The sequence below is a fragment of the Pleurodeles waltl genome, chromosome 11 (assembly GCF_031143425.1).
Source record: "Pleurodeles waltl isolate 20211129_DDA chromosome 11, aPleWal1.hap1.20221129, whole genome shotgun sequence".
In the NCBI taxonomy this organism is placed as follows: Eukaryota; Metazoa; Chordata; class Amphibia; order Caudata; family Salamandridae; genus Pleurodeles; species Pleurodeles waltl.
The window spans coordinates 929,364,877-929,388,111 of NC_090450.1; the positions used below are offsets into that span (position 1 = coordinate 929,364,877).

General features: G+C 47.9%; 1 protein-coding gene across 1 annotated transcript in view; it reads left to right on the top strand.

Annotated features, from left to right (window-relative positions):
* Positions 1-23,235, top strand: part of DNAH10 (dynein axonemal heavy chain 10) — a 1,282,131-nt gene that overhangs the window by 358,245 nt on the left and 900,651 nt on the right. The window contains exon 17 of the mRNA XM_069215014.1: positions 5,795-5,959. Within this exon, the coding sequence (XP_069071115.1) occupies positions 5,795-5,959 (165 nt within the window). The remainder of the gene's footprint in view (positions 1-5,794; positions 5,960-23,235) is intronic.

Sequence of the window (23,235 nt, forward strand, 5' to 3'; positions counted from 1 at the left end):
CATCAGTTTTCACATTTCCATTCATATTATGTTGTGCAAGTTAAAGACTATGGGGGTCATTCTAACTTTGGCGGCGGCGGAGGCTGCCCGCCAAAGTAATCCTGTCGAAAGACCGCTCCGCGGTCAAAAGACCGCGGGGGTCATTTCGACTTTCCCGCTGGGCCGGCGGGCGACCGCCAAAAGGGTGCCCGCCGGCCCAGCAGGAAAGACCCTGCAACAATGAAGCCGGCTCCGAATGGAGCCGGCGGAGTTGCAGGGGTGCGACGGGTGCAGTTGCACCCGTCACTATTTTCACTGTCTGCAAAGCAGACAGTGAAAATCTTTATGGGGCCCTGTTAGGGGGCCCCTGCACTGCCCATGCCAATGGCATGGGCAGTGCAGGGGCCCCACGACACCCGTTCCCGCCATCCGGTTTCTGGTGGTGTAAACCGCCAGAAACAGGCTGGCGGGAAGGGGGTCGGAATCCCCATGGCGGCGCTGCAAGCAGCGCCGCCATGGAGGATTCTCCGGGCCAGGGGAAATCCGGCGGGAAACCGACGGTTCCCCTTTTCTGACCGCGGCTTTACCGCCGCGGTCAGAATGGCCCTGGAAGCACCGCCAGCCTGTTGGCGGTGCTTCCGCGTCCCTCCACCCTGGCGGTCATAGACCGCCAGGGTTGGAATGAGGCCCTAATTCTCATTTTAAAGCTATATTTTAACTTTTAGTTTCAAATTTTACCATTGTGGTGTGTGCATTTATGTGAATAGGGAATGATCTAACCACACAGAGCTAGGTAGCAGCAGGTATCTACAATAAGCCAAGAGTCTCAAAAGATGCTTACAAAGGATGTTTTTCTTTTAAAAACAAGTGAAAGTTAACTCTTACAATTTTCAGTGTAGCACCATGAGTGTCCCCGGCACAGGGCACTAGAGTCTCGAAAAGATGATAGAGACAGGACACCATATGCGGATGTGGTTACCCTTTTACTTGATATGATTAGCAATTGGATACCAAGATGCATGATTCACAAACTTATACTTTTAAATGTCTTTGTGTCCTCTTTCTTGTTGATGCATGCTCAGTCTACAGTTGTGTCTGGCACTAACTAACAATGTCTGGCTCAAAACATTGAATGAAATAAAGGGCCAACTCTCCACAATTTAATTGGGAGTAAGTCTCATTTAGTACAGGAAAAATCTGTTAATGCATTAAAAATGATTCACAGCCAGAAATGAGTAAACTACTTTTGCACAAATTGAAGAACATCTGTGTTGTCTGTATGCAATTTATGGAAACATTGCTTAATTTGATTATTAGTAGGGTGTCATAATGAATGAGATTATGTTCAATGGATCTGAACATTAAAACAAGTCAGTGGTGAAGGACCTGTAAAGACAATTCTGTCTATTACCTCAATGTAATAGAACACAGTTTTTTTACCAAAAGCCACAAAGCCAATGTATAAAATACTTAGGCTCTCATTATGACATTGGCGGTCTTTTTGGAAGACCGCCATGCTGGTGGCAGCCAAAAGACCGCCAGTGTTGGCTATTATGACTCGGAGACCGCCCGATTACAGCCACAAACCCGACATCGCTAGGTCGGCCAGGCGCGGGGGCGAGAGGCGGTTCCACCACAGCACCACCACACCGCAAGGACTCTGCCCGTCATATTATGAGCAGTAATATGGCACGGCGGTCCTTGCATGGTGGTGATTGCATGGAAGTGCCAACATTCACCCCCTCCCAGATGACCACCTCGACGCAGGCTGCTTTGTGGCCCAGACAGGTAGGTGGATCGATCGGGGGGAGGGGGCAGGTGCATGTGTGTGCACGTATGGAGGGGGGAGTGTATGAATGAATATGGAGGGAGGTGTGTATGTGTATGAATGTGGAGGGGGTGCATATGTGTGAGAGCGAGTGGGGGTGTATGTCAGGGAGTGTGTTGAGTGGGGATGCCTGTCTGTGTGCGAGTGAGTGGGGGTGTCTGGTGCGGTTAGGTGGGGATGTCAGTATGCTTGTATGCATGCGGTTGGGTGGAGATGTCAGTAATGTATACGTGCGGTTGGGTGGGGATGTCAGTATGTATGCATGTGCTTGGGTAGGGGTGTCTGGATGTATGCGGTCTGGTAGGGGGTGTTTGCAAGTGCGGGGTGTTTGTCTGCATGTGTGGGGGGGTGCATCTGCAAGTGTGTGGACGTGTGGGGATGCGTGTGCCAGCGACAGGAATGGGGATACTGTTGCCGGGTCCGTTACCGCCAGGGTTTTTGTGGCAGGGGGGGCCATTGCAAAAAGCCTAGTGGTTTGCAGCCTCCTACTATGGCCGGTGGTCTTAGGCGTGCGGCCGGCCTGGGGGAGCTCACCGCCAGCTGCGCTGATCCAACCGCACCAGCGGGACTGGCGGCTTTGTGGCAGTTTGGCTTTGGCCAAACCCCTGAACTTATAATGCAGCGATCTTTGCTGCCGGGACCGCGGGAGTAAGCCGCAACCGCAAGTTTTCCAGTCTTAAGACCGCCACACTTGTAATGAGGGCCTTAATGTATACCCAGATGTACCTGTATGCTAGAGGAAACAGAAGGTGAAGTGCACCAATCAATAAAATGGATTTAGGCAGTTATGAAATTTAAGGGGACATTTTTTATCTACCTATTCTGTGAAGTACACGTGCGTTACATTACACAAATAAGTGAAAGTCATCTTTTTATAAATATTTGGCAATAATCAAAGCGTGTGTCATTGAAGATGTATGTGAATTAGCCAAAAGTTGTAACCTACATGGGTAGAAATAATCAACATTTAAATAGCAATGATTGTTTGATGACACCTTCATGAATTGTGCAGAAAATCTCCCTGCACAGATATTGTCACTTGTTATTCTTAAATACCTTTGGGCATATTACAAATGGGCCATGCCACTGCTCATGGAAGACCTCAGCAATCTTCAAAGTCTTTTTTACCCATTATATTGGATTTATCTGATTCTAGACATATTGCAGGAAAATGTCTTCTTGTTGCAGTTACCCCCCTACTTTTTGCCTGATGCTGACTTGACTGAGAGTGTGCTGGACCCTGCTAACCAGGCCCCAGCACCAGTGTTCTTTCCCTAAAAATGTACCATTGTTTCCACGATTGGCACACCTCTGGCACACAGATATGTCCCTGTAAAAGGTACCAGTGGTACCAAGGGCACCAAGGGCCCTGTGACCAGGGAGGGTCCCTAAGGGCTGCAGCATGTGTTATGCCACCCTAAGGGACCCCTCACCTAATGTATGCTCACTGCCATTGCAGATTGTGTGTGGTGGTGGGGAGAAAAAGGCAAAGTTGACATGGCATCCCCCTCAGGGTGCCATGCACACAAAACACTGCCTGTGGCATAGGTAAGTCACCCCTTTAGCAGGCCTTAAAGCCCTAAGGCAGGGTGCACTATACCACAGGTGAGGGCATAGCTGCATGAGCAATATGCCCCTACCTACAGTGTCCAAGTCCATTCTTAGACATTGTATGTACAGTGTGGCCATATTAAGTATATATACTACACTGTTCCACAATGGCTACACTGAATACTGGGAAGTTTGGTATCAAACTTCTCAGAATAATAAACCCACACTGTTGCCAGTGTTGGATTTATTAAAAAATGCACACAGCGGGCATCTTAGAGATGCCCCCTGTAAATTACCCAATTGTTCAGTGCAGGACTGACTGGTCTGTGCCAGCCTGCCACTGAGAAACTGGTGTCTGATCCCCTGTGGTGAGAGCCTTTGTGCTCTCTGAGGCCAGAAACAAAGCCCGCACTGGGTAGAGGTGCTTCACACCTCCCCAATGCAGGAACTGTAGCACCTGGCGGTGAGCATCAAAGACTCAGGCCTTGTGTTACAATGCCCCCAGGGCACTCCAGCCAGTGGAGATGTCCACCCCCCAGATGAGCCCCCACTTTTGGGGGCAAGTCCAGAGGGATAATGAGAAAAACAAGGAGGAGTCACCCCTCCAGCCAGGTCCATCCCTAAGGTGACCAGAGCTGAAGTGACCCCCTCCTTGAGAAATCATCCATCTTGCTTTGGAGGAATAGGACCATTAGGGATAGGGATGTGCATCACTCCCCAGAGGGAGTGGGCACAAGGAGGGTGTAGCCACCCTCAGGGACAGTAGCCATTGGCTACTGCCCCATGACCCTAATACACCCCTAAATTTAGTATTTAGGGGCGACCCTGAACCCAGATCATCAGATTCCTGACGACCTCAAGAAAGAAGATGGACTGCTGAGCTGAAAACCCCACAGAGAAGAAAAGGAGACAACAACTGACTTGGCCCCAGCCCTACCGGCCCGTCTCCTACTTCGATTAGCTGCAAGGAAAGAAGCAATGCGCTCTGCATGACCAGCGACCCCTGAAAAGCCTCCAGGGGACTGCCTGCCACACCGACGACCAAGAAATTCCAGTGGACAGCGGAACTGTTCAAAGAGAAGATCAAGAAACCAACTTTAAAGGGACTCTCACCTCACTTCAGAAGCGTGAGTCCAACTACTCTGCCGCCAATGCACCCGGCCCATGTCCCGAGAAACCAACTATCCAGAGAGGACCCACAGGTGACTCTGATGACGTGTCCACCCTGGGCTGACCTCTCTGCACCCCCACGACAATGCCTGCAGAGGGAATCCTGAGTTCCCCCCCTGACCACGACTGCCCGGTACGGAGATATCCGTCACCTGGAGAAGCACTGGACCCGCAGCCCCTTGGCTTGAGAGAAACCGACCACCAGTGCAGCAACAACCAGCAGGCGGCCCTCACCCTTGCCCAGTTGGTGGCTTGCCTACGAGGCCCCCCTGTGCCCTGCCTGCAGCGCCCAAGTGACCCCCTCCCTCCATAGAGTTCTATTGAGGACCCAACACCCTGTTTGCACACTGCACCCAACTGCCTCGTGCCGCTGAGGGTGTGTTTCTTGTGCCTACTTGGGGCCCCGCCAGTACTCCTCCAAACCCCCCTGGTCTAGCCTCCGACAATGTGGGTACTTACCTGCAAGCAGACTGGAACCGGAGTACCCCCCTGTCTCCATAGGCGCCCACGTTATTTTGGATCCTGTTTGACCTCTGCACCTGACCGGCCCTGTGTTGCTGGTGCTGGGTGTTTGGGGTTACCTTGAACCCCCAATGGTGGGCTACCTATGCCCCAGAGACTGAACCCGTAAGTGTTGTACTTACCTCAGAAACTGTACTTTACCTACCTCCCCCAGGAACTGATAAAATTGCACTGTGTCCACTTTTAAAATAGCGTTTTGCCATTTTAAAGAAAACTGTGTACAATATTGATTCCTTTTAAAGTCCTAAGTATTACTATGCAAAGTACCTTCCATTTGATGTGCTTACCTGCTAAATGAATATTGTAGTTCTAGAAATAAATTAACAAAATAATATTTTTCCATATAAAAACCTATTGGCCTGGAGTTAAGTCATTGAGTGTGTGTTTTCACTCATTGCTTGTGTGTGTACAACAAATGTTTAACACTACCCTCTTATAAGCCTAACTGCTCGACCACACTACCTCAAATATAGCATTAGTATTATCTATTATTGCCTCTGTCAAGCCTCTTGGGGAACCCCTGGACTCTGTGCACACTATATCTCATTTTGATATAGTATATACAGAGTCAGCTTCCTACACGTAAGCTGTTTATAGACAAAGTTGCTCCCTCCCTTTCCTTGCATAGTCTCACATTAGATTCAGTTGCATAGTGTAACGCTTTGTTATTATGTAAGTAGCTTTTAAGCAAGTACTGTTGTCTGAGCTCTACGTCAAGTTATATCATTATATTTTGTCTCTAAGGTATTGGTGATTACATTAGCCGCTGCACCCAGGGAGTTGTAAAGTTTGAATCACTTGTTCACCAGATCCAGAAGAACGCACAGGACATCGACACCAAATTGGAATCAATCGAATGTGCCAACCTGTTTAAGTTCATGCAAACAGAACTCAAACATGATCTCCCTGGTAGGTCTGGAGATTGACATTTTATGAACACTTTGGTTAAAACTGTGAAGTCCATGTTATACAATAATTTAAAAGTCTGATAATTTAAATAACAAGAACTTTAAATTGACCCTGAGGTCCAGGGAGGTAATGGTGTTTTTTGTACATGTACTATTTAATTTTAACCAAAACACAACATAACTTTGTTTCTCAATATTTTATGGAGTTCATTATAGTTGCTTTAAACTGTACGTGTACTTGGTATGTAGCAATATTGCAGAATTTTAAAAATATGATACCACTCCTGTCCAAGCTGTGGGTTATTTATTGAAGTCAGCCTCAGCCTTGACATCTGATCTTAAGAGGTACCCTAATTTCATATTGGCATGATTAATATAGGAGCTGCCACAAGCAGCATGTGTTGATGCAGCTATTTGACCTTTTTTTCTTCACAATTTCCTCACACATGACTGATTCACCCTTATTGCAGCTGTTGCAGCCAAAGAATTGCAGCTGCTTGTCCCTCAGGTAACATGGCCCCCGGGGTTGTCTGCAAAGTCATTCTGATTTGAATTGAAAGAGAATATGTTCCCCAACATCATAAAGGGTATTAACAGATATTGGTGCCAGCAAGATGGCTGCGTAAGTTCCACACCCGCTGGAGACATCTTCTGTGATTTATACATAATCAATCTGAATTCCAGAAAGACCATTTAATTGTTTAATATTAACACTCAAAGCTGCAAAACTGTATATCATGCTCTGTAAATACATCAGATTATTGTTATCTTTTCATTATGACTCACCCTTGTGTTATCCATAAGTGCACACTTCTATTAAACACCATTTTGCTTAATGGCCTTGTGCAAACATTTTCTTTTTCATTCACTAGTGGTCATTTGATTGTGGCCAGTTCATGTTCATTCTTCCTTTCCTTTTACATTGCTTCAAGCACATTACTATTTCAGCTAATGGCATTTCTTTTCTGACAAAAAGCATGCTAGTGTTAAGGTCCTAAGATATCCCCTCACAGATTTTCATTTCACTTTTTGTAGTTAATTCAACATGTTGGGCAGTGAGATTGTAATTAGTTTTAATACGGAAATATGTTGGGACACTTTTGTCTATACCAGTTTGTGCAGTGCACCATGCTGTGCAAGCCTCTTCCAAGAAGTCTTCAAATCTCAGGATAGAAGGCAATTACCCCTTGCCAAGATGAAGCCACAAGTTAGGACAACTATTCTACTTTGCTAAACATGAAGTATTGTATTGTACTGCATTAATAGTTGTATATTGCTTTCCATGTTTTCAAGTCTCATCTACTTGCTATCTAAAGCAATTATGTCCATCAAATGACATGTATTTCTGGATTAAACCTCAGACCTTAAAGACTTGCTTTTGAGACACCCATACCTTTTCATCACTGCAGCATTGCCAATTTGCCTGAATCCATTGTGGACGATTCCATTAATGCATGTATTAGTGATAAAGATGTCATTTCACTTTCTTTCAATACTGCCCTTGTCTGCAACTTGTCTTCCTTGGGCAGGTTTTCCAAAAAAAGAGCAATGTCATTCCATATCTGGCAATCTTATCTTAACATTGTATTCAACACATTTGGATATTTGACTGAGTCAGCTACCAAAACATTGCTCACTTACCCATAGAACCCCAATCTGATAAAGCCTTCTAGCTGTAGATTCCTTACCTTAGAATTATCCCCAGGAGTCTAGATCCAGAAGATTTTTCATGAGCAGTATGCCTGTGTCCCGGTAGGTGGCGTTGTTTGGCTTCCTGTGGCATTGTTGGTGTCGTCCTCTCTAGAAGTGACATTTGTGGTGCCTATATAGGCACCACCAAGGCACGCTGATATCAGTTCTTTCATTTCACGCCAGCCAGCTCAGGAGAAGAGCTACCCTTAGTCATTTTTTGACTAACTTTTTTCAATGTTTTGTCAAATTTTTAGGTTTTCCACTTGGTGTGGCAGGAATGTAATTTAAGAAGGCTGGCTTCAAGCCTACACACCTGCCATCACCCATGTTGGTGATGGTTCCCCATCTTGTATGCCTTTGGTGCCTCAAGAACGACCATGAAGCCATGACAATCGAGGTCCATGTTGAGAGCAAAGTCCCAGAAGCGGTCACAGAGTCCGAGATCTTCGTTGCACTCAAAGTCATCAGGCCACTATGGGAAGACCCGCCACAAAAAGAAGAAGTTAAAGAGGTCCTCGACTTCTCTACGTCCATCAGTCAACGAGACACGGGAGCATCAGCATTCAAGGCTTAGCTCAGTGGCTGAGCCCAGGCATAGGCTGTTTCTGCGCCTCCCTGATTTTCTGGGAGCCGGAGTGACTCCCTGCCAAACTTAAAGAATTCTATGAGGCCATGGACTTCATATTTGGTCCTTTGGGTCCCTAGGAATTGTCAGGGTCCCCTTCTTGTTCCACGTCAGCAGCTCCGGCCGCAGCTCTAGTAAGGCCCCGGGGATCCATTCCTAAATCTGGACTGGTGCCAGTCGTACTGCTTCAACCTTCCCCCGACACCGGCTCCAATCCCGATGTTGGCACAACCCCTATTCTGATCCTGGACTCTGACACAGAACCAGTGGGGCGTCACCCGACGCTGTATCTGGCACCATCTGAAGCCATGCCTACCAGGCCAGAGCTTGAGCCACATTCCCATGGGCAGGACTCTGGGAGGAACTGGAGGGGTCGCTGGACCCTGAAGAATACCAGCACTATTAAGAAAGCCCTTACATGGACTGGTGGGAGAAACTGGGTAAAGCCAGCGGACTGGATATTTCTCCAGATACTGATATGTTTTCTCCCCCTAAAATGGCTACGGAGGAGGGAGCGTTCTTTGCAGTGGTGGTGCGGAGGGTGGCCGATGTCCTCGACCTTAGTCTGCCCTAAGTGGCAGTCAAGACCAACGTCTTGATGGAGATCCTGCAGCTGGGAGACTCCCCTTCAGAACCGCTACTCCAGTTCAATGAGGTCCTCACGGACGTCCTATTGGGGTTGGTCCAAACACAGCACAGGGTCTCCTGTGAATAGGACAATTGCCCGTCACTACCGCGCCTCTCCAGGGAGCCCAAACTTCCTCACCCAACACCCTAACCCAGAGAGCATGGTGGTCCAAGCCTTTCTGTCCCAAGATATTCTGGCACATTTCCTACTGCACCTCCGTCAGGGAATCCAAGAGGCTGGACACTCTGAGGAAGAAGATGTTTTCTTCCACCAGCCTGGCATTGCAGTCTGTGAACCCTGCATACCTTTTCACCTGCTAATCCCATGCTTTGTGGGTTGCACAAGGGCTGCCAATGGCAATGGAAGAGGCCTGGGCTGTGCTCTCTCACACTGTCGCAGATGGAAGAGATGCAGCGAAGTTTACCATATGTTGTGATCTTGAAACTACCGACTCACAGGGCACAGCAGTTTCATTGAAAATGGCCTTGAGGTGCCACGCCTGGTTCAGGATGACAGGCGTTTTGGGGATTGTCTAATTGTCTCTGATGGACATGTTGTTTGATGGCTATGTTGTTTGATGGCTGTCCTCTCTTTGGAGACAAGGCAGATTCGGTGCTGGAGCAATTTAAGGACAGTCGGGCTTTGGCCAGGTTCTTGGGCCTTTCTATGGTCCATCGTCACCCTCAATTTGCCTTTCGCTCCTTTCCTGGCCTTGAAAGGGGCTTCCAGACATGCCTTTACCCTCCCAGCCAACAAGCTGTGCATGCTCCCTAGCCTCTGCGTGTCTAAGGGTGTGGCACCCACAGACATCGTGGCTTGGGCAGCCAACAGTAAGGTAAGCCCAACCTCCCCCCCTCCCTCCAAGCAGCAACAACAGTCTCCAAACCCTCCTAATGTGCCCTCATACCATCAGGGGCCTCCGGTTGGTGGCAGGATTCTCACCCCACTGGCAGTCCATAACATTGAACAGGTATGCTTTGCAGATTACTCCAGTATTGAAACTTTAGTAGATTCACATGCTTGAATACTTCTTCCTCGTCAAGATGGGAGTCCCCGGTGTAATATAAAAGCTTTGCTTAAATGTATGTGTGTGTGTGTGTGTATGTGTATATATACACACAGGGTATGTATTAGGCCCTTGGCTTAGTAGCATATCGCAGTCCTTATGCATAAATAGGACCAAACCTAGAGTCAACCAATCACAACATACAACACTCTAGACCCCGCAGGTGAGGAGCTGCCTTCCCTCAGATTTTCCACCACACGTCGTGCTTAGGATTCTCCCCTGAGCTCTGCTCACTTTTTTCTCTCAGAGACTTATTCAGAGGATTTTGGATTCATTTCTTCAATATTTTTCTTCAGGTAGGTGTTCAAACTGACAACCATGTCAGAGACACCACAGAAGGGGCTTTTCAGATCCTGTAATACATGTATGAAAAAGAGATTTCACGTAGACGACCCCCACGAGAACTGTATATACTATCTCTATCCTAACCACAAAACTAGAGACGGCAAGGTATGGAGAAAGTTTACTACTAAGACGTTAAAAGACAGAGAAGGTTGTCTCTTGCTCTGGTTGCAAAGGTTGAAGATCAGAAGCAATCTGGTCTCTGAAGAGGACAGTGCCTCATCTTCTATGTCTGCTCCAAAATGCCTGAAAAAAGACATTGGGGGTCATTTCGACCTCGGCTGTCTTTTGACAAGACCGCAGAGGGACCGCCGTGCTGAAGACCGCCAGTGGTGTCGGTTTTCCGCTCGGCGTAGTATGACTGCTGGCAGCCCTCCGTCCTTTTCTGGATGGAGAGCCTCCAGCAGCCATACTGGCGGGCGGCGGGGAAGTGGAGGTTGCTCCACCTCCACCGCCACGTCAACAGAACACCGCCCACCGAATCACGTTCTGTGATTCGGCGTGGCGGTGTTCTGTTGACAGTGTGGTGGCAGCGGAGCAGTCCCCATGGATCCCGTCCCCTCCCGGAGGATCAATGGACCAGGTAAGTTGATCGTCCGTTAGGGGAGTGGGGGGGTGCGTGTGTGTTTGTAGAGGGGGTGTGTGAGTGCATGTATGCATGCAGGGGTGTTGTGTGTTTGGAAATGAGTGCGTGTCTGTCTGTATGTATGTCTGTATGTATTTGTGCATGTATGTCTGAATGTGGGTGTGTACGTATGACTGTGTGTGTGGCTGTTGACATGTATGTTGGTGTGTGTGCGGGTATGTGTGTTGGTGGTGCCTGCGTACGTGTCTGGTGTGAATGTGTAATGTAATGTTGGGGGTAGGGGTGAGGAGGGGGGTCCTGCCACCTTTGGGGGTGGCAGGGGTGGTGGGGGGTGTAGGGGAAGGACTCGGGGTGGGGAGTTGGGGAGACCCCTATCAGTGCCAGGGAAGGAATTCCCTGGCACTGATAGTGCTCACCGCCATGGATTTCATGGCGGTTCCAAACCCCATGAAATCCATGGCGGTCAGCCGGGTCATGATACTGCCAGCGGTATTGTGATGACCGCCTGGTTGGAGACCCAGGTCTCCAGCCCAGCGGTCGGATCGGAGAAGTGGCAGATAATTCCAAAATTTTTACCGCCAGCCTGTTGGCAGTAGGACCGCCGCTTCTCCGCCAACCGCCAGGGTTGTAATGAGGGCCATAGTGAGCCGTCGACGTCCAAAGATCATCCAAAAAAGGTTGCTAAAAAGTCATCTGAGGGCTCTATAAAAAATCGTAGCCCTTCTACGAAACACTGTGTGCAGGCTGGCAAACCAGGAGGATCAGGTTCCCTCTTAAAATCTAAAAAAAAAGAAAAATTCTGAGCCCCAGACGCCGCCTCTGCGTATCAAACATGCATTTAAAAAACCAGGATCTGCGCCGTCGATGACACCATTGTCGACAGCTCTGGTACCAACAGTAACCTCAACGGTACTTACTATTTTTATGTTGATTGCAGCCTCAACTGAGTCCTCGTCAACGATGCTATCATCTTAGTCAGTGGTGCGTCCCATATTGTCACCGCGACTTTGTTCTTTGTCGATGCTACGCTTGTCGACGGAGCTCCCATACACGATTTTATCTCCGGAGCCCCTGTCGACAGCCCCACCGTCGGCGGTACCACCTGCGACGACACCTCCATCGACAGAGATACCAATGACGACGCCTCCATCAACGGGGTTGCCAGCGACTACGCCTCCGTCAACGATTGTTCTGTCGATACCTCCGCCGTCAACGACAACAATCCAGCTCTTGTCGACGACCACACCAATACAGAGACCGTCGATGTTACCTCTTTACTCTTCTACAGACCATATATCTTTAAAAAAAAAAATGTAAACATCATTTGACCCCTATCCATTACATCCCCAAGTAAGGTGTCCAGGTTATTCCCATTAGACCTTTTGGATGAGGATGATTCAGAGGAAGATGGGATGTTTGGAGCGGCTCGGACCACCCGAGCCGCTCCAAACATCCCATCCCAGGGTTAAATGTCAAGATTACTCGGATGACAATTCTTATTATGACCACTATTACGAACAGCCACCTCATAAACAGCAACAGGACCTAGGCCCTCATTCTGACCTTGGCGGGCGGCGGAGGCCGCCCGCCAAAGTCCCGCCGTCAGGTTACCGTTCCGCGGTCGAAAGACCGCGGCAGTAATTCTGACTTTCCCGCTGGGCTGGCGGGCGGTCGCCTTCAGACCGCCAGCCAGCCCAGCGGGAAAGAGGCTTCCACGATGAAGCCGGCTCGTAATCGAGCCGGCGGAGTGGAAGCTGTGCGACGGGTGCAGTTGCACCCGTCGCGTATTTCACTGTCTGCGCAGCAGACAGTGAAATACATGTAGGGGCCCTCTTACGGGGGCCCCTGCAATGCCCATGCCAGTGGCATGGGCACTGCAGGGGCCACCAGGGGCCCCGCGACCCCCCCTACCGCCATCCGGATCTCGGCGGTCCGACCGCCGGGATCTGGATGGCGGTAGGGGGGGTCGGAATCCCCGCGGCGGTGCAGCAAGCTGCGCCGCCGCGGAGGATTCAATGGGGCCGCGGTACACTGGCGGGACCCCGCCAGTGGTGCCGGTCCGACCGCGGCTTTACCGCCGCGGTCGGAATCCCCATTGGAGCACCGCCGGCCTGTCGGCGGTGCTCCCGCGGTCCTCCGCCCTGGCGGTCAAAGACCGCCAGGGTCAGAATGACCACCCTAGTGTCATTGCCTTCCGTGTCTGGTGTCGGATGTCTAGGCAATGTTGGCAGACTATAGACAACGTTTTCTGCTAATGCCTGCAAATGTTCCACAACTGGTGATTCCCACCATTCCTCCTCCACCTCCGCAACCTCATCAACCACAGGTGCTGCTTAGCCCTCAACCACAGGGCTCCCCTCAGGTTCATACACAAAATTCTTCAGATGTTGGGGCTAAAGATGGCAAGATTCGTTCACTACAAGATGAGTGGGATGAATATATACTTCCAGCACCTGAATCTCCTGTACCACCATTGGTGGAATCTCCTCTGGAAGATATAGGTACTTTCCACAACCTTTTGGAACGGGCGGCCACACGGATTGAGCTTCAAATGCCTGCAGCTCAGCAAGACTGTTTTCAGTATGATTTTAGGGAACCCCACAGGAAAACCGCCAGTGCCATTCCAATAATAGACCATGTTTGGCAGCAAGTTTAAAGATAATGCGTAACCCTGCAACAGTACTGGTGGTTCTGCCTAAATTGGATAAAAAATATAAATCTACAGATGCTGCTCCTGCATGCCTTTCAGGTCATCCAAAACCAGATTCTGTAATATCACAAGCTGTGCAGCGGCGCTCCAGGAACCCTTCCTCGCCTGTAACCACTATGCCAGATAAGGAAGGTAGATGCCTGGATAATATCAGCAAGCAATCCTCCTCAATGTCTGCCATTGATATGCAAGCCGCAAATTCCCTGTCGCTCTGTGGCAGGTATGATAGACAACTCTGGTCTGACGTAAGTTAGCATTTCGATGAGCTTCCGGACACTGCCAAGGTGGAGGCCAAAAAGGTTCTGATGGAAGGTCAGCAATCCTCTGCAGAAATAATCGATTTTGCACTAGATATTGCTGCCACAGGCTTTAGACTTCTAGCAGGTTCAGCAGTTTTGAGGCTTCAAGGGTGGCTAAAAGAAACTCATTTCTGCCCGGAGTTCCAAACAAAAAGTTTAGATATACCATATGATGGAGAATAACTTTTCGGAAAGCGTGTAGATGACGCCCTCCAGACGATTAAATCAGACACTGATACCGCCAGATCGCTTGGTGCTTTGCAGTACAAGAAGGTGCCCTTTCATGGAGCCAGAGGCAGGGGACAACCATCCTTTCGTGGCAGATACCAGCAGTATAGGTATCCATCTTACTCCTCCACCTTTAACACCTATAGGCCCCGGTATCAGCTTAGACAGTCTCCTACAATGGCATACAATAGACCTCCTCATAGAGGAAAGCCAGGAAGACAAACCAAGAAAGCCATCCGTAGACAATGACTGGCTTCAGATTCCAGATACTCCACGTTCTTCCCCATTCAGGCACCACTTACATTGTTGGCATCAAAGTACAAAGGACAAATGGGTATTAGATATAATACGATTTGGCCACCTCCTAGAATTCACACAGATGCCTCCGGTCACACCACCTTCCCGGATGTGTCAGAAGCACCTACCTCTGCTCATCTTGGAAGCGGGAGATCATGATGAGCAAGGGAGCAATCGAAGAAGTACCTTATTCACAAATCTACTCCCGTTTATTCCCAATTCGAAAAAAGTCTTGTCTATGTCAATCCTGAACTTAAGAGAACTAAACAAGTACCTAAAGAAACAATCTTTCCGCATGGTAACATTAAAGGACGTCTTACAACTCCGCAACAGAATAGATTATATGGCGTCCCTAGACCTTCAAGACGCCTACTTCCATATACCCATCCACCCAAATCACCGACAGTTTCTACGGTTCAGGGTAACAAGCAGGCATTTCCAATTCAAGGTGCTCCCCTTTGGATTGAAATCCGCACACAGGATCTTTACCAAATGTTTAGCCCCCGTTGCAGCTTACCTAAGACACAACCGCCACCAACTTTTTCCCTACCTCGACGACTGGTTGATAAGGCTCTGGACATGTACTCCGCACGCAGGTCTGTCAAAGCGACCTTGCGTCTCTTCAAGGACTTAGGCCTCACTCTTAACCAAGACAAGTCGCAGCGCCTCCCATCCACAAGGATATCGTTTCTGGGCGCTACTCTGGACACCCAACAAACCAAGACCTACCCAACTTTGGAAAGACTAGACAAGTTGATCACACTAGCGAAAATAGTACAACAAAGAAAGTTTATTTCTGTCTGATGCTACAAATCATTGCTGGGAATAATGTCATCTTGTATACACCTTGTTCCACATTTTTGCCTTCATATGCGTCCACTCCAAGAAGAGCTAGACAACCAATGGAAGCAAAGTCAGGGGTCCTTCGAGGATATACTGCAGATAACTCCACAGATGATAGCTTCACTCTACTGGTGGACAATACCGGCAAATGTTTCCAAAGGAATGCATTTTTTTAGCTCAGATGGTTCCACTAACCATAACGACTGATGCATCAATGGTCGGATGGGGCACATGCCTCCAAGACCTTCGAGTAAGCGGCAAGTGGGCCCCCCTTCTCACCGTTCTGTTCATATCAACCTCCTAGAACTCAAGGCAGTATTCTTAGCATTGCACGCCTTCCTTCTGAGAATTCGGGGATCAGCTGTGCTTGTCCGAACGGACACTATGACAACCATGCATTATATCAACAAGCAGGGAGGAACTCGCTCGCAGCTACTGTCCCAGGAAGCACAATCCATTTGGACTTGGTGCGTTCACCATTCAGTGCACATAAGGGCAGAGCACGTCCCAGGCGTCCAGAATACCATAGAAGATTCAATCAGCAGACTAAAAACATCTCCTCACGAATGGGAACTGGACCAGAAGACTCTGCAAGCATATTCTTCCAGTGGGGCAAGCCGAACCTGGACCTGTTCACGACCTCCCAGAATGCCAAAAGCCAGTATTACGCAAGCTGACATCACCAGAAAGGGCCGTGGGGGGATACCTCTTCGATAGCATGGTCAGGAGTCAATGCCTATGCTTTTTCTCCCATTCCTCTTCTCCAAAGAGTGATCAGCAAGATCAAGTTGGAACCATGTCGGATAATTCTTATTGCTCCACGGTGGCCACATCAACCTTGGTACAAGGAGCTTCTGCTGCTATCTGCATATCCTCCCATCAGGTTGAAGCCAATTCCCGAGCTCCTCACCATCAACCAGGGCCAAGTGAGACATCCGGACCCCAGGTCTCTCAGTTTATTGGCATGGCTCCTTAATTCAATGAATTCAGCCACTTGAACATCTCCAAGAATTGTAAAGAGATCCTTCCCCAAAGCCCGAGCCGATAGCACAAACAAAACCTATCGGCTAAAGCGGAAGCGGTTCTGTCTTTGGTGCAACTCCACCAATACACATCCTATATCCTCCGCCCCGGAGGAAATTTTACCTTACTTGCTTCATTTAGCACGCTCAGGCCTTGCCTATGCGTCCATCAAAGTTCATTTAGCAGCCATGATACAGGAAAATATCCGGTAAACCATCTCTTTGGTCTCAAAGACTTGTAAAACAATTCTTGTGAGGTCTCCTGAGATCTTTCCCTCCAGTGAAAGCCCCTCCTCCGGCATGGCAGCTAAACATAGTCTTAGGACAACTGATGAAGAGCCCGTTTGAGCCCATACACAGGGCGGATATCAAATATCTCTCATGGAAAGTGGCGCCACTCCTTGCCCTTCCCTCTGTGCGTAGAGTCAGCGAAATCCAAGCATTTACAAGCCAAGAACCCTTTCTGAAGTTCACACACAACAGGGTTATTCTACACACCAATCGTAAATTTATCCCTAAGGTTCCTTCAGACTTTCATAATTATGAACCTGTAGTACTGCGGTCATTCTTCCCTAATCCCCAAACTGTGGCAGAGATCTCTCTCCATTCGCTTGATCCTAGGAGATGCATAAAGTTTTATTTGGACAGAACTAAAACATTTTGACGAACAAACCAGCTTTAATGCTCTTAGAAAGGATGCCCAGTAACTAGCAGACCATTTCCAGATGGATTGCCAATGCCATACTCTTTTGCCATCAGAAAGCTGGTCGACCTTTGCAGGATAAGGTTCGTGCACATTCTACCAGAGCTGTATCCACGTCCTGTGCATTATTCTCAGGTGTATCCCTACCTGACACCTGCCGAGCCATAACGTGGAAGATGCCACATACCTTCACAAAGCATTATTTCCTGGATGTGGAGGTGCTCTGGGATGCAGCGGTTGGCCAAGCGGTCCTTCATCATCTGTTCCAATAAAGTTGAGCCATCTCATTCTTCCCACCTTCTGCTTCTTCTTTTTCACGTCACATTTTCTAAATAAAGTGATTAATTGCTTTTCTGTCTGTTTTCTTCTCTAATTGTCAAATGTGACTTCTTTGAAGTGTTCCTGTATTTTGCTGATTTGCACATCTCAGATAATATCAATAGAAAATGTGACAATTACTCTTTACTATTCTGATTCAAGCATGTGAATCTATGAATGTCCCAATACTGGAGTAAGAAACAAAATATTTACCTGTTACTGTGGTTCTCCAGTATTGGAAGCTTTCATAGATTCACATGTGACCCACACACCTCCCCTGGGGAGCTCACCTTCATTCTCTCAGTAGTATCTGCATTAAAGGATGACAAAGGATCACATAACCCTTCTCTGCCACAAAGTCATGACTCGTGGCCATGAAAGTCATAGAGAGGGTGCAAACACCAGAAGTGGGTCATGGTTGCCATTCCCACTACTCTCTGCTGTCGAAAAAGGCATTTGTCCTAACCTTGGCCTACACCCCCTCAACTACTTCCTCCAGAAGGAGAAGTTGAAAATGTTTATGTTAGCTCTGGTCACGTCTGCCCTGGACTCAGTGGACTGGTTGGTAGTGTTGGATTTGCAGGGTGCATACTTCCACAACCCCGACTTGCCTGTCCACAGGCTTTACCTGTGGCCAAGAGCATTTTCAGTTCACTGTGCTCCCTTTTGGTCTTATCAGCGACACTCAGGTGATGGCGTGGTTGCAGCTCGTCTGTGGAGATCATGGGTGCCAGTTTCTGGTTGTAGTACCCCACACTTATTTTGCATGGTGTCAGTATGTTTTGGACTGTAGTGCACTGGGATCCTGCTAACCAGGGCCCCAGTATTAGTGCTCTCTTCCCTAAATTTGGTTGTTTGGTAACTTTTTACACCCACAATTGGCATACTGGTTCCCCCCATGTAGGTCTCTCACATATGGTACCTAGGCACCCGGAGCATTGGTACACCAGGGGTCCTCCATGGGCTGCAGCATGCATCGTGCCACCCATGGGAACCCATGCAAACTGTGTCTGCAGGCCTGACAGTGCAGCATGCATGAAATGGTGCATGTAACTTTTCACCACCTAACCTGGTCACTGCACTTAGACACTATAAGTCACCCCTCTGGTAGGTCCTTCAGCCCAAGGGCAGGGTGCATGTCTCGAAGTGTGATTGTACCCCTGCATGAGCAGGATTCCCCTACAGACCCCAAGCCAATTCCTGGACTCTGTTAGTGCAGGGAAGCCATCTTAAGGTATGTAGTGGACACTGGCCAACAGAAGTGGTCCAACTACATAATGGCTTCTCCGAACCTAGGCGTGTTTGGTATAAAACATGTTGGAATCATGCAACTACACCGATTCCATTATTAGTTGCATGATACCATGTACTCTGAGGGTTCCTTAGAGGATTGCGCAGTTATGCCTATGCAGCCTTACGAGGCCTAGTTGTCAGCCCGTGCTGCTTCTGACCCCAGACACTGTTCTTTCCTCCTGCTGGTGAGCCAGGCTCAGGCCGGAGAAGCAGAACAAAGGATGTCCTCCAAGGGAGAGATGTGACCTCCCCCTGTGTATTACGTACTACGGGCTGGGCTGGGGTGGCCTCTGAGCGCTACTAGACTGCTTTGAAAGGCACATTTGGTGCCTTCCTTGCATAATCTGGTTTGCACCAAATCAGGAACCCCTGGTTCCCAGTCTGGCACAAAACTACACAAAGGACAGAGGAGTGACCACCCCCTTCCAGCTCCTCCCTTAGAGAGGTGCACAGGGATCAGCCAGGTGGCCACTTGATTCTGCCATCTTGGAAACAAGATGGGCAGAGGCCCATGGGAGCATCTGACTTGTTAGGCCAGGAAGATGACGTCCATGACCCCCTCTGACAGATGGATCACTTCAGAGAGTGACCAACCCCCTTTCAGGGCTTAAGGGTTCCCACGTGGGTGGGTCCTCCTATTCGTCAAGCAAGACCCTCTTAAGAACGCTCTACAAGACATTTTCTGCCCCTGGCCTCTGGAACTGCTGCTGGTCTGCTGTGGAACTACGTCTGGTGGGGAGGCCCCCTTGTTTCTCCGGATCCTGCAAGAATTCTGCAACATCCAAGGCTGTGCATCGTTCAGGGTCACAAGGGCTCTGTTTGCACCTGGAAGCACAAAGGCATCTCCCTTTGAGTGAAGGAGACACTCCTCTGCATCCGCAGGCACCTCAAGCCAACGACAAACAGATGGTGGGGTCTGCTGTCCCACGGACATCCAATTACTCTACGACACAGGTGATGAGTCTGGGTCCTACTTGTCTTGTAACCAACTTGGGAGCCTGTGGGCCCTTGCTCCTGCCACTGCACTGGAACCCCTGTGCACCGCAACTGTTGCACTTGCCAAGACATGTCGGCTCTTCCTCCAGGAGATCTTCAGGCACCAAGAAGCCCTGGCCTCCATCACTCTGCAAAAAGAAGATCAGCCCTTGTCCTGCAACTCCTGTGGCATGGGACTCCTGTTTTGTTGTGCTGTTGAGGCCTCCTTGTGACTCCCTGTGTCCATCGCCTGTGGGTCACTTGTGGGGGCTCCATCAACTTCTTCTGGCCCTCCTGTATGCTGAGGGCCAGCCCTGACTCCCCCTCCTGGTTGGAGTCTCCTGAACCTTGCTGGTCCCCAAAACTTTGCAAACTCTTCCTCGAATCCTGTTTGATATTACCAGTGATTGTTGGTGGCCTGGCTGCTCACTGACCCTCCTGTAATGTGGTGACCATTGAGAGACAGCTTGTAAGCATCTTCTGGGATCTTCTGCAGCTCCTGGACCCCGCAGCTGAAATTCTTCTTCACCGACTCGCAGGAACTTCATCTTGAGGAGGATGGGCATTGCCACCTGCACCACCTGGGCACCTCCAAGGGTGCTGGACTCTGTCCCCCTTCCTTTGCTGCTCCTCCGCATTTAGAATCCATCCCTGGGTTCCACCGGCCTTGTCTATGGGGCATGACAGCAGCTGGATAGTCCAACTCATGTTTCAAGATGTGATCAAAAGCCCATACTATATTTTCAAGCTCAGTCAATTCTGTTACTGTCTTAGAAGAATGCTATGCTCACATTGCCCATGACAAATTTATATCTTATCATTTTGTGTATAACTTTCAACTGCATTTCTAAGAAGTGGAATTCTCAAATTGGATATAAAAAAAATATATATATCAAGCAGAACCCCACTAAGTCGACACTTATTAATGCTTATCATTTGTTGGCTTGGAAAGTTCTGTGACATCCTATCCAGTCACCTGATTTTCGGAGGTTTTATGTAAGGTTGAAAAGTCGTTCAGCAAACGTAAGCAGAACTTTAGCCACCATCTCACATCTTAGAATATCCACGTACCCTCTGTTGATCACCAATTTATAACAAATGGGGAAATAGTACTAACATAAGCAAACATTATCAAAGCCAAATAGATCTGACATTGACATGCTTTTGTAATGGTTAACATATAGATATATATATATATATTTTTTAATTGCAAATATGCTTCACAAAAATATAAATGAAACAAATATACTGCCAACCAAAGATGGCTGCCATATGCTTGCAATAAAAATGTAAATTTAAAAACTATTCAGTGATGTGGCTGTTTTTTATATATTTTATTTTTAAATACGCCTTTTAGCTGCTCTGCGTACTTTCCTTTTAGTATTATTGTTTTTCAAGTACACATGAATATATTACAATCAAACCAAGCATTTACTTTCAGACAGCTCCAAGGTTGCAATGTCACTTCAACACTTTATTACATCAATGTACAAAATCAGGCAAAAGAAATCCCCATCTAACTGGGCAGACAAAAGTGCAGGCAAAATAAATAGCCAGTATTTAGCATTAAAATAGAAAATTATTAAAACAGCATACTTTGAACCATCTTTGTCACTGAAGAGGAAGGGACTATTTTAAGAATGCGTACAGGCTTTGTGCAGTCACTCAAAGTGAAAACAGCAAATGGATAAAGCGAGCTCACCAACTCTGTATGCTGTAGTGGGCAGAAGCAAAATGTAATAGACAGTTTAACTGACCCATGAATGAAGACTGCTGACCAAACTTCTCTCATGTAAGTATGTTAGATATTTATTTTTTGAAAGAAACAAAAGCCTGGCAAAATGGCTGCCTCAAAGCCAGACATAAAAAGAACTGAAAGTTTACCTGAGAATTGTTGCTCCGTAGGACGTTTAAATGCAGCTTGAAAAATCTTTGCTAATCTTCATGCTTAGGCTGATAGTAGCAATATTATGGGTTTACTTCATCCAATATTGATTGTGGGTACGATTATGCATGGCTTTAAGCTTTACTGCATAATCATGAAGTAATATTTATTAAAAAGGGGCAAGTTTACTCCAGTATTGGAACTTTCATAGATTTACAAGCTTGAATCCTTCCCCATCGTCGAGATGGGAGCACCCAGTACATCAAAACAGCTATACCGACAGGCTACTGCAATGAAAAAAAGGCCTAAAGGCTTTCACTTTAGTAGCCTATCCTTATCACTATGAGTAAAAAGGACCAAAGCAAGGCCTAGCCAATCAGGCTTCCCTTCCCTCTAGAACTCTCCTGAGGGGAGCTCCCTTCTCTCAGATTTTCTACTGCACGCCGTGCTAGGGAGCCTCCATTGAGCTCTGCTCAGTCAGCACTTCAGAGAAGTTTATATCTGCTATTGTTCCTCAGAAAAAGGATTTCCTACAGCAAGTAAGGTGTCTTCTTCTTACTTTACTTTTTTTTTTATTTTTTATATATTTTTTATTAACATTTTGTTTTTACACATTTTCATGTTTGTTCATTTTACATGCAATTCTGCTTATGTTGTTATAATCTTTTTGCTCATTGTTTGCACTCTTTATTATCGTTAATCTTAATGTTTTTTATTCAATAAATTATGCACATTTACTTTGTTCAATTATATTTCCTTTCTGCAATTCGCTGTGCTGTGTATTAAACAATCAACCAACAAACTTGGACCCCTTCTTCTTTGTAACTTGGGAGGGTGGTGCTTGGGGCTAGATACGGGAAGATAAGGGTGGCGGGAAGGGAAGCAAAAGGTGAGGGGGAGGGAGACCCGAGATGTACGATGTACAATTTCTGTTGACAATCGTATTGAGCTAGTCGAAGGTAGGGAAAGGAGGAAGGGGAGAAAAAAGGAAAATCAAAAGACCATAAACGGTCAACTTTTACGGCCTCGTGTGATTGGCTTTTGTGGTTGCTAGCTTGAAGGTACTGTAATGTGCTCGTTTTTGGGTGAGGGAAGATGGCAGTCCAGGGCGCACCGGCCCTCCGTGAAGGCGGCGGGTCGCTCACTTTGCCTACTATTATTGTCAGTGGTTCAGGGGTCAGGGATCCAACTATCCTTCCACCCTTATTCTTGGTGCGATCTATGTGTGATTTGGGTCTGATTTTGGGTGCCTGTCTATGCGTTTCCACCATTTGGTTCCATCCTCGGTGTGGTTTGAGTTGCGCTGGTTTCTCCTACTGGGCTTGCCAGTCTCCTATTTATACTCTCCCAGTTCGTCATTAAATTCTCCCACCCCGGGGCTATAGGAACCTGGCGAATATTTCTGGCTTCTTCCGCTTTTAGGACCTGCAGTTCAGCTCTGGACCATGTTGATATATCCCTTTTCCAGTCAGACAGTTGAGGGCGATCCGTAGCCTTCCAGCCCCTCGAAATTAGTCTCTTATAAAGGGCCAAGGAAAGGTCCAAAAAAACGGCTCTCCACTTTTCCGCAGAGCGCAGCTGGCCTGAGGCCCAGCAGGCACAGTTCAGGGGTGGGTCTCACCTCCGTTTCAAGCCATTCAGACAGGGTAGGCAATATTTCACTCCAGCCCGTCTGGATCGTAGGGCAAGTCCAAACCATGTGGTCAAAATCTGCCCCTCCTCCTCCACATCTCGGACAATTCCCTAAAGCCCCTCCATATATACG